This window comes from Lissotriton vulgaris, chromosome 6, assembly GCF_964263255.1.
Source record: "Lissotriton vulgaris chromosome 6, aLisVul1.2, whole genome shotgun sequence".
Lineage (NCBI taxonomy): Eukaryota > Metazoa > Chordata > Amphibia > Caudata > Salamandridae > Lissotriton > Lissotriton vulgaris.
In genome coordinates, this window is record NC_141694.1 from 888281521 (window position 1) to 888294281 (window position 12761).

Consider the following 12761-nt stretch of genomic DNA (forward strand, 5'->3'; position numbering starts at 1 on the left):
TTTACTTTACTCCATGCCATTACACTCAATGCCACCCCCCTCTATGCCACTCCTTTCTATGACAATCCACTCTAGGATACTACTCCCTATTCCACTCTACGCAGCACCACTCAACCCTACAACTCTCAACTCCCCTCTACTCTACACTTTGCCTCTCCACTCTATGACATTCTGTGCCACTCTATGCTTCTCCATTGTACTCCACTCTACTCTATGCTACTTCACTCTATGCCACTCCACTGTAGGTCACTCTACTCTATTTTATACCACTCCTATCTATGATACTCCACTCTACTCCACTATGCAACACTTCACTCTTCGGCACTACTCCATTCTGAGCTACTCCACTCTGTGCCACTCTACTTGAATCTACTCCACTCTATGCCACTCCACTCTACAATACTGTAATCCACTCCACAACACTCCACTCAACAACTCTCTGCTCCACTTAACATCCCTCGACTCTATGCCACTCTACATCCCTCAACTCTTTGCCACTCTACACCACTACATGTCACTTCACCCTATGCCACTTTACGCCACTCTGCTCTACTCCACTCTACAACACACCACTCTCTGCCACTCCACTCTACCCCACTCCACTCTTTGCCAATCCACCTTACTCCACTCCACCCTATGCTAATCCACTCCACAATTCGCTTTTTCAGTCTAATATATGACCCTCTACTCAACTTTATTCTATGGTAATGTAGTTTATGACACTCCATTCTACTGCACTCCACTTTACAACACTCCACTCTACAACACTCCACTCATTGGCACTCTACTCAGTTTCACCCCACCCCACTCTATGTCACTCTTCTGCAACTCACAACTCCACTCCACCTAACTCTATGCCACTCTACCCCATTCTACACCACTCCATGGCACTCTACTCCATGTTACACCTCCACTCTATGCCACTCCACTCGACTCCAGTCTACAGCACTTCATTCTATGATATTACTCCATTCTATGCTAAACCTCTGTATACCACTATACTCCACTCTACTCTACTCTCTGCCACTCCACTCTACTCCGCTCTATGCCCCTTTATGTACCTCTACTCTATGCCACTCTACTCCACTCTACACCACTCCACGCCACCTCCAAACTTTCCCACTCTACTCTACACTACGCCTCTCCAACCTACTCGTCCATGATACTCCACTCTATGTCAATTCACAGCACTTTACTCTACTCCATGCCACTCCACCCTACACCACTCCACTCTATGCCACTGCACTCTACAGTATTCCACTCTACGCCACTTCATTATGCTCCACCTCCCCATGCCACTCTACTCTACAACTCTCTAATCCACTCTACGACAGTCCTCTTCACTTTATGACACTCTACACTATGCTACTCCACTCAACACCACTCCACTTGATGCCAGTCACTCTATGCCAAACCACACCAACCTCCTTCATCATGTTACTCCACTCCACTTTAAACCTCTCCACTTTATGACTCTCCTCTCCACTCTATGCCACCCCACCCTTCAACACTCCATGCCACCTCACTCTACGCCACTCTCTGCCACTCCACTCTATGCCACTTCAACCAATCCACTCCACTCCACTCAAAAAAACTTTAATTCACTCTACGCCACTCCACTCTGACACTTCACTCTTTGGCACTCTAGTCCAATCTATGCTACCCCACTCCACTACATGCAACTTTACTCCATTGTACGCAGATCCACTGTATACCACTCTACTCCACTCTACAACACTTTAGCCCATGACACTCAACTTCACTCTGACAGTGTACTCCACTCTAACATTCTATGACAGTCTACAATACTCTGTTCTACTCTACTCCATGCCACTCCACTCAACACCTCCTCACTCTATGCCACTCAACTCCAAGCTACGCCGCAGCACTCTGCACCACTCTAACCCATTCTACGCCACTCCACAATGCTTAACAACACTTTACTCCACTCTATGACACTCTACGAAACTCAACTCCACTCTTTGCCACTCCACTATGTGACACTCTACAGAACTCCACTCTATGACCATCTTCTCCACACCACACACCCTACTCTATGGCACTGTACTCTATCTGACACCACTCCACTCTATGCCAGCCAACTCTGCAACATCATGTTACTCTACTCCACTTCACTCTTCCACACTCCACACTATGACACTTTACTCCATTGTACACCACTCTACTCTACTCTACTCTACTCTACTCTACTCTACTCTACTCTACTCTACTCTACTCTACTCTACTCTGCTCTTCTCTGCTCTGCTCTGCTCTACTCTACTCTACTCTACTCTACTCTACACTACTCTATTCTATGGCACTTCAATCCATGGCACTACTAAATGCTATGTTACTCACTCTATACCACTATTCTTTAATCTACTCCACTCTATACCTGTCCACTTTATGTCACTCTACTTCACTCAGCACCACTCCACACCTCTCCACTCTATGTCACTCTATACCCCTCCACTCTACACCACCCTACTCCGCTCAATGCCACTTCACTCGAGGCCACTGCAATCTAAACCACTGTGCTCTACTCTACGCCACTCCACTATACTCCACTCCTTGACATTTTACTCCACTCTATGTCAATTCACACCACTTTACTTGACTCCATCCGATTCCACTGTAAGCCACTCCACTCTATCCCACTCCACTCTATACCACTCCACTCTACGCCACTCCACTCCATTCCATCCTATACCACTCCACTCTACAACTCTCTACTCCACTCTAATCTACAACACTTTTCTCCACTCTATGCCTCACCACTCTATGACACTCTTGCAGATCTATGTCACTGCACTCTATGCCACTCCACCCTAATTCTCTCCATCCTATGCCACTTCACTCTACAACTCTCTATTCCACTCTAATCTACAACACTCTTCTCAACTCTATGCCGCTCCACTCTATGATACTCTTGCTAGTCTACGTTACTCTACTCTACGCCATTCAACTCTACAATACCCCACTGCACTCTATGCCACACCATGCCACCCTACTCGACTCTACTCCACTCCACTTTACGCCACTCCACTCTATTCCACTCCACTATTTACCACTCCTTGGCACTTCACTGCATGCCACTTTATGCACTCCACTCTAAACCACTCCACTCAATGTAACTACGCTCTGCAACACTCGACTCCAATCTATGCTACTCTACTGTATTCCACTACTAACCCCTTAACTCCATTCTACGCCATTCCACTCTACGACAATCTACTCCACTCTATATTCTACTCTACTCTACACAAACTCCACTCTATGCCACTCCTCTCTCAGTGATTCTACTGACACTCTATTCCACTCTACGCTACTCCACTATACCACACTCTACGACAATCCACTCAATGATACTCCACTCCACTCCACTCTATTCGAAGCTACTTCACGCCACTCCACTTTATGCCACTCCACTCTGTGTCACACCACACAACAACTCTCTACTTCAGTTTACAACACTCTACACAACTCTTGGCCACTCCACTCTACAACAATCCACTCTCCCACACTTTACACCACTTCATTCTATGACACCCCACTCTGCAACACACTATGACACTTTATAACAATATAAGATACTACAATCTAAGACAATCTATGGCACTCTACGCCACTCCACCATATGACATTCTTCTCCATTTCATTCTACAGCACTCAACTCTATATCAGCCTATACCACTCCACTTTACGCCACCCCACTTAATGCCACTCTACGACACTCTATGCTACTCCACTCTATTCCACTCTACTCCACTGTACGATGCACCACTCTGTGCCACTCCACTCTACAACACTCCACTCCATGACACTCCATTCCAGGACTCTCTCTTCTACATCACTAAGTTTTAGCCGTGCTGAAAAGCAACAACATTGGTGTTCTACGTGGCTAAAAGACATTGGCAAAACCATTAGCTCTCACATAGGCGAGACCTATTTGATTTGCAAAGGTTTGTTTTCTAATTTTATGGCAAGCCATGTTGATTATTCCTGTTTGCACTTGCATTTCTTCCCCTTATCTTTTGCTACCCCTATTGTTTACATTGAAATATTTCAAAGACATCTGGCTTGATTTAGAGTTTGGTGTTTTGGCGCTCCATCCATCATCTCCTTGTGTTTGCTTTGTTCACCCTAAGTTGGCAGGGTATGCCCAGACTTGGGGCCCATGCTCACTTTGCCACTGGTTTCAAGCTAGCCTGGCTGATGAGGGGTGTTACCCCGAAACCGGACCCAAGATGCTTTTATCTGGTCCAGGGAAGACCTGGCTTGTCACTTCAGGCTGGACTGTCCCCATGAGGCACAGGGTCAAGACTGATTTGCATATAGCTGGGTCTGAACTGAGGTGACGAAGTGATATAAAGAACGATGATGGATTCAACCCAGATCTGTGACTGGAGGTGAGTGTCTGAAAAGTTTCAGTGCTCCATCCATCATCTCCTTGTGATTGGTTAGTGGAAAATCAAAAATTTTGTTGACGAAATGCAGAATTAATTAGACCAATTTTCCCTTTGAAAAGCATAAGGGTGGAGGAAATTTTGCAGTTCGATTTTCCACAGGATTCAGCACCTGCTTCATAAATTATGTGATTTGCCATTACCAATCAACTCTAAATCAGGCCAATTGACTTTAATAATGGGATTTTCATCCATAAAGTAGGTTTTAGGTCAAATGTTAGATTACGTTTGAAGGAGCTGCCTAATTTAGTTGTATCAACAAATCACTCTATACCACTATTCTACATGGAATATAGTGAGATTCACATAGCTGAAGAACTTACAGCATTGTAAGAAGCAATACATAAAAGCTGTTACAACGGTCCATTGCCCTGTAGTAAAGTATTTTCTCTGATATCACCAAAATCAAAAGAAATAAAGAAATTACCAATGACGTCCAAGAAGCTTTCCCTCCATGGGCTCCAACCAAGTACAGGAAGAAGAGGATGGATGTAATCACAAAGCAGAATACTGACACAAACATAACCCATCCTTGTATTAGCGGCAAATCAAAAGGTAATCTAGTTGATGCTACAAGAATCCAGACGAGGCCTCCAAACACCTACAATCAGAAACAAAAAACAAAGTCATGATTGACTCAGTTCAAGGAGACTTTTAATCATTACCAAGAGTGAAAATTGTAAAGCTCCCTTGGGAACTGCTAATTTCATTTTTTACAAACCTTTTCCTGGTTTAACATTAACTTATTTTATTAAAGTAAACTAATTTTGGACACATAACATGATAAAATCAAAAATTTGAAAATCCAATTTCGTCTAATGTAGCATTCCCAATAAATATGAATAATGTGCGCAAAATTATTAGTAGGAGCTTCAGTGATGCAAACTAGGGCGCCCATTAGGATGGAGGGACCGTCTGCAGGGGCAGCGGCGGTCCCTCCATAGGAATTAGGATGTGACCGCCACCCTGGCGGTCACATCCCGTATCTTTAACCTTGCGGCGGATGCTGCTTGAAGCAGCACCCGCTGCAAGGTTAAAAATGCATGTATTGCATTTACATGCACAAAGCGTCAGGTACCGCGCGGTGCCTGCCGCTTTGTGCATGTAAATACAGGGGGGTACCATAGGTACCCCCCATGTGCACCCCCCACCCCCTGACACCCTGGGGGCCCGCAACGGGCCCTAAACTCAAAAGACCACATGCTTTTCCACGGCGGAAATGTCGCCGTGGAAAAGCATGTTTCCTGCACCATCCTAATATGGCTGGCAGTTTCTGATAGACACCGCCACCATATTAGAGCTTTTCCGCCACGGTCGGAAGGCGACCGCGGCGGAAAAGCGGCGGACGGTTTTCCGGTCCGCCGATGACCCCCCAGCCATCCTAATCTGGCGGGGGGTCTTTGAAGGCACTGCTGCGGTGATTCCGCATCCTCCGGGCCGGCGGTGGCTTCCGCCGGCCCGGAGGATGCGGAATCACCGCAATCCTAATCGGCCCCTAGGTTGTGTTAAAAAACCTGGTGTACCCACTCTTCAGAACCAAACAACATCTTACATTAACTAAATCAAAAATGTGCAGTAATATCCCAGGTGGCCCATGTACGAGTCCCTTTTTTTATTTTCAAATCATTTTATTACATTTTGAAAAGATAAAGATTCCAAAAATCATTTCAGAGTCTACATTTCCTATAAAGGTGGAGCCACATCACATACCCCCTAACTTTGTTTGTTTGTGCCCACTCGTTGTCATGTCAGCTCCTTTTCTATTACTTCTTCTTTAAGCCTTAATCCTGCAATTTTTTGGGTGACGTAGGTCTCAGTAATTTTGGCCAGGTAGTTCCCCAATGATGCCAATCTATCTCTATCTTGCAAGTGCATATGTGATATGAACTTGGTTTTTTTTGAGTGAAGGGGATAGATTTCTTCTGACGGGGTCTCCAAAAATGCCACTACGGTGCAGCTGGCAAGCTGTTTTTCTGTGCCTCCCAACAAAATTTGCAAGTATTCCAGAACCATTCTACCTTAGGTAAGGATGATAATATATATGTGTTATGTGGGCCCTGCTTCCGCAGCCCCTCCAGCATGTGTTTGGTAATATTGGATTGCTTGTGTGTGGTCTTGCTGCCATCCAATGCCACCATACTGTTGTAAAGAGTGTTTTCCTACCTACTATATACCATAAATATAGATTGTCAGATACAGAGTGATTCATATATATATGTATAAATAAAAATATATATTTCTCGGATTCCCTAGCCTCCATATGAAGATCCTCATTCTCAGCGAAAGTCACTGCACCACAGCAGAGTAACTTTTAAGTTAATTTATTTTAACACCATTGTGCAAATGTGCAGAAATGTGTACGATCTACGCGTTTCGGCTACCATTAGCCTTCTACTGGACCATAGAGTCCCCAGCGTCTAGACAGTATTTAAAGTGCTCTGTGTTTAACCCTTGTTTTTAAAGACTGCTAACCTCAACACAAAAGCATGGTTTAGTTCATTCGCCATTTTTACCATCATTGTAAAGTACATTCTTATATTGAATAAAGTGCTAGTGCAGGATAAAGTTTTTTTTCAAATTATACAAATAAGTGCATATGCAACCTTTCCATGATATTCTATTCTTTTTACATTTCAACATGTACTCATAGTTCACTTGTTGTCTTTCCTTGTCCACCCATTACGGTGTATACTGTTGTAACTTTATCACACAATTGTTTGTTAGTTTTTCAGCTTTTTCTCAGTTAGAGTCCTGTCCAAATCAATTAATGTACAGTACACATTGAAATTTCATTTTGACATTCTCCTCTATTTCGTGAGATAATCATGTGGTAAAAACATTATTTGTTAACTAATCACGGTGACTTTGTAAAGTACATTTATAAACCACGATTCGTTAAAGCACGGCTCTAGTGAATATTTCCATGGGAGTAGTTCTGACAGTTCAAGGTTAGGTTTCTAACACATAAAATTGACATCATATCCTCCCTCAATTTCGTTCTCCTCATCATTGTTTATGATTATGTCAGGTCATCAAGATAAGTGAGTTCATCGAGATAGTCGTAAAGTACGAATATAAACCAAAATCAATAAAACACAAATCAGATAGCTATTTACATGTAGGTACTCCTAGGAGTTCCATTTACAATTGCTCTGGAGTAAGCTGATATAGTAGCCTCTCTCAATTCCGTTCTCCTCCTCAACATTTGTGCACTATTTCTAAACACATTCTGACATCCTGCTCTATTTCATGGTTATATCAGGTCGTCAAGATTTGTAAATTTCGTCAAAATGATTGTAAAGTACAATTATAATTCAATATTGATAAAACACAAATTTGGTGACTATTTACATACAAATGAGGCTCGGAGTTCAATTTGCAGTTACTAGGAACATGAGATGCTACAACAGCCTCTGATTAAATTCTGTCCATTCCCCACACTGCACCTAGCAGATTGAGAGGTTGATATCTCAAATTGTGTCCTTGTTGTGTCAACAATGTTTCAAAGATTGTGCAACTTTGTATATACAGTGTCAGGGTGCAAATAAACCAACAAAAATGATTATATACTAAGCATTGTGTTCCTGCAGAGTTCTGACTCAGTCTTGTACAAATTGCTGTTGATTTTTTACTAACATTTACAAGTGTACAAATAATTCTGCATCTTGATTGTGTCCATAAGGATATTCTGTACCCATTGCTAAAATCAATCGAGATTCCATTCTACGCAACTTCAGCGTTCTGTCACCGCCTCTTTCTGCAGGTTTCACAATTTTAATCCCAGAATATTTCAGTTGGTTTCAATCACTCTCATGGTATTCGTGAAAGTGTTTTGCTATAGGATAGCTAGAATCCTTATTTTTTATAGCACATAGATGTTGCAGGATTCGTAGCTTGAGTTTATTGATTGTGCTTCCTACAAAGTGTTTTTTGCATGGACAGGTTAAATATATATATTGAGATGTCGTGAGTGATGTCACTGACGCAGCGCTGTGGCACTAACTGGAAGCACCTGGTGGGCTAGTTGGCCCCCAGGGGCCCTTAAGATTGAAAGGTAAATAATTCCCCAACTTTAAACGCGCCACATGGCGTGTTTGCACACATGACAACGCAGGCCCGACCCTTCCCTTCATCACTGTGCAAACGCGCCCCATGCCGCGTTTTAAGTTGAGGGATAAAGTCCCCTTCTGTCCTGAGGGTCCCAGGGGGCCAAGTAGCCTACCAGGTAACACCAGTAAGCACCACAGAGCTATGTTGCAGAGAGGTGTAAAAAGAGGGGTGGCCTGGACAAACTCTCTGCAACGCACCACAGTGGCACTTACCAGAAGCACCTGGTGGGCTAGTTGGCCCCCAGGGGCCCTTAGGATTGAAAGGGAATTAAAAGCACACATGTTACCTCAGGCCCCGCCCCCTCCCTGCACCACTGTGCAAATGCACCCAGTGGTGCATTTTGAGTTGGGGATTAAGTCCCCTTAAATCCTGAGTGTCCCTGGGGTTCAACTCGCCCACCAGCTACTTCCAGTAAGTGCCACAGAGCTGTGTTGCAGAGAAGTGTAAAAAGGGGCGTGGCCTCTGAACACCTCTCTGCAGCACAGCTCCCTGGCGCACACTGGAGGTTCCTGGTGGGCTAGTTGGCCACCCGGGACCCCAGTATTCAAGGGGAATTAGGTCTCCATCATAAAACGTGCCAGGGGGCACGTTTGCATAGTGCTGCAGGGAGGGGGCGGGGCCTCCGATGCGATGCGGGTCTTTTTTTAATTTATTTTTTCAAGAAGGGGAGCTCTGTGGCCCTCCTTCTTTTCCTATTTTATTTGCCCTGGGGACCCCATCCCTGACCCCTATTTGTTTGTATTTGTTTTTTTAATGGAAGAAGGCCGTATGGCCCCCATCCTGAGGCCATATTCAGCCCCGGGGACCCCATCCCTCCGGGGCATGGCCAGTGTTTTTTTTTATATCTTTGGAGGGGGCTGCTCGGGCCAACCTTTGTGTATTTTAAAAAAATATATATATTTTAATTATTGGGGGGGGGGGCCACGTGGCCCCCCGCCTGGCCACTTCTGGCACCGGGGACACCATCCCCTGGGGCCTGGCCACTTCATTGGGGACCATGGGGGGAGCCCCAATGCCCCCACGGTCCCAGCCGGCTCCCAGCCTCCTGCGGGAGCTGGTATTGCTTTTCCACACAGGGAGCAGCTGACATGCAGCTCCCTGTGTGGAAAAGCAATGTGGATTGAATTTTGGAAGAGACAGCAGGTTTACTGCTCTCTCTTCCAAAATCCAAACCACAGTTTGCTATGACAGGGTGGGAGACGCGAGGCTCCCACCCTGCCATAGCAAACTGCAGTGTCCCAGGGTGGGCACCCCCAGGACACTGCAGAAGCCAGCCCTGGGGGGTGGCGGTCCCCAGGACTATCACAGGCTCCTGGAGGGGGGCCGCGCAGCAACCCTCCCAACATCTGAACAGGAGGTGGTGGTCCCCGGGGCTCGGGGGACCATTACGGACCCCCAAATTTAAAAATGTGTGCCCCGGGGAGGTGACGGTCCCTGGGGCGTGTGGGGGGGGCTTGAGCCCCCCCACACTGATATATCTATTTTTTAAAAGAAGCCGGGGGGTGGCGGCTCTGGGGCTGTGGGGGGCAGTGTGCCCCTGTTTTCATAATAAATGGGAGCCCGGGGTGGCGGTCCCCAGGGCTTGAGGGGGGCCTTAGAGGCCCCCCAAACTTTGAAAAAAACAAGCCCCCGTGGGTGGCGGGCCCTGGGGCTGCGGGGGGTTATGTGCCCCCAGCAAATATTTATGCAAAGCCCCAGGGGTGGCGATCCCCGGGGCAGTGTGGGGGGAATTGGGACTCCTTCACACTGCCCCCGGGACCTAGCTCACCCAGGGGCTTCAATCAAATGAAGCGTGGGAGCCAGCACTTAATTGTTTTTAGGTCGAGCGTAGCGATGGACCTCTTGTATACTTTAGTATACCTATTTGCTTACTGAATATGTGGACACGAGTCGGACGTGCGCATTTTCCGTCTCGGATTTGGCCTCGTGAGCGCGCTTTTGCTGCTGGCTGTTTGCTGTGAATGTGTGCGAGCGCGACTCTGCCATGCGCTTTGGAAACCGAAACCTAAGAGCCGCGCGACGTGAGCTGTCTACGGTAGAAGCTCACGCGCGCGGCTCTTAGGTTTTATTTTGACTTGTCGGACAGGTCGTCTAAAAAGCGAGCAGATGGTCCCATTAAGTGGCGAGGAAGGAAGAGAGCTTGTTGTTCCACATCACTATCAGCCCGTGACTGTGGATGCCAGTATGCCTTGCAGCGCTGCTTATCCATGCCTGGATACAATGGAGCGACCCACATACTTTTTACTAGCTCAGCATGATTTTTAACTGCAGGATGGCTTTTTGAGAAGCACCACCATGCTGAATATATGCCCCTTGCCCACAACGAGGGACGCTTATGGATTCCAAAATTAGGAATTGAAGGAAAGCACCTGTCATCTCCTCTTGCGCTCTACCTGCCTTCACCATGGTGAGAACCGCTGGGGCTGCAGCCTCGTCTGGGCGCTGTGCTGGGTTGCCGTGGCTGCAGCGGAGAGAAAACGTGCCTGAGGAACCTTTAAGAGAGCCAACACCGCCTTGCCACTGATAGTCGTCTGGGTCTCACCAGTCTGTGTACTCTGATCATGGAGGTGGTCGGAGACTTTGAGTACAGCAGAAAGGATCTCATAGGGCATGGAGCCTTTGCTGTTGTCTTCAAAGGTCGCCATAGGAAGGTACTGCACTATGTTGGTCTGTTTGGCAATTGAGGGTCCTAATGTTCGGGTTTGTTGTGGAATATGCGAGGGACGGGCATGCTGAGGGATATTTAAGGGTGTGTAGACGCTATATGATGGTATGGGTTATGACACGAACTGGCAGGTGCCATGTAATGGCTTTAAAACGGGTTGTCATGGTTATGTGAGAGTCTTTTTGAGAACTAGGGGGTGCTCTCATTGAATTAACGCAATGATTTGGATATGTAACATCACTGTTCAGTGACTTGCGCGGTTAATGAAGGTATTTTTGCATTTACAATATAACCTCTTGATGGATTTAAAATAAACTAATTAACGTCGCATGACTGAAACCTTTTAGAATGCATTATAACGTAATAATTGCAAGCCATCCAAAGTATCGATATTTAGCTGGAGGCAAAGCTTTATAACTAGGTTGAAGGGTAATTGCTTTTTTACAGTGCCCTTTAAAACACGCATACATGTTATTACAAAAAATTTCGGGGAGCATCAGGAGTGTGGACAACGCTTAGGAAATATGTAGTTTGAAACAGCTGGCAAACTGTGCTGCCAGATGTACTCGCTAATGTTTGTTGACAGTGATGTGAGCTCTGGAGCAAAAGTTGCTCGAGTAACATTCTGGTACATGAATTTTACATAATACACAATTTCTGTTTTGGATAGCAGATCTGTGCTGACAACAAATGCCCTATTTCTGAGAATTTTGATTGGCCAGGACTATCTGAAGGTTCCATTGCATTTTCTGATTTAGTCCACCAGGCTTCTAGGCCTTGTAGTCGCAAGGGAAATATAGCTTGCAGCAGTTTATATCAGGACAGTGCTATTCCTTGTTATTGGGTTGGTATACACCATGCTTTGCTTGGAGGCGTTTGCATTTGTACGTGCATTTACTAGCAGGTTACCTGAACAATGTTATTCATCATTTATCAAAAACACAATTTCTTTTAGTTCACAATTAAACTATAGTTATTATCCAGCTCAGTATTATACTTTATATTTACCTTGATTTGATGAAAGACCGAGATGGTTCTGAAGGACATACAGGCTTTTTCATCCATACACATGTGCAGCAGAGTACCCTACTGAGCTCTTACTGCAAAAACTTTACCTGATAGCTGGTGAACTGACTCTCCATTTTTGTGCAAGTGTTTTCGTCCTCTTTTAGGTCTCGCCTATTACATACCGATAGGATGATAGGCGAGATTATAGCAAGCGGTCCGAAATATAGCTGCGGATTGTGTACAGTTCATGTGAGCCAGGCGTGTGCACAGCAATTCGCTCCCCCTACACCTCCCACCAAGCAAGACAAGAACATCAAAGCGACCGCGGCCGCTCTGAATCCCCGCTCCCACCCCCCTGCTTCAGACTTCAAAGGAATGTGCTCCCCTGGCTCGGCCCTGTTTGCTACCTCTTGTATTTTGTTTGCTCACAATTGTCACTTTTACCTCATGTAACCCGCCCCCCCACAGCAATGCCAAGAGCTTGTTTTACTTTCTTGCTCTTTGCCGTTTAT

At 45.7% G+C, this 12761-nt stretch overlaps 1 protein-coding gene across 1 annotated transcript in view; it reads right to left on the reverse strand.

The window, feature by feature from the left end:
• Positions 1-12761, reverse strand: part of MAL (mal, T cell differentiation protein (MAL blood group)) — a 292825-nt gene that overhangs the window by 139379 nt on the left and 140685 nt on the right. Inside the window, exon 2 of the mRNA XM_086926877.1 lies at positions 4894-5067. Within this exon, the coding sequence (XP_086783003.1) occupies positions 4894-5067 (174 nt within the window). The remainder of the gene's footprint in view (positions 1-4893; positions 5068-12761) is intronic.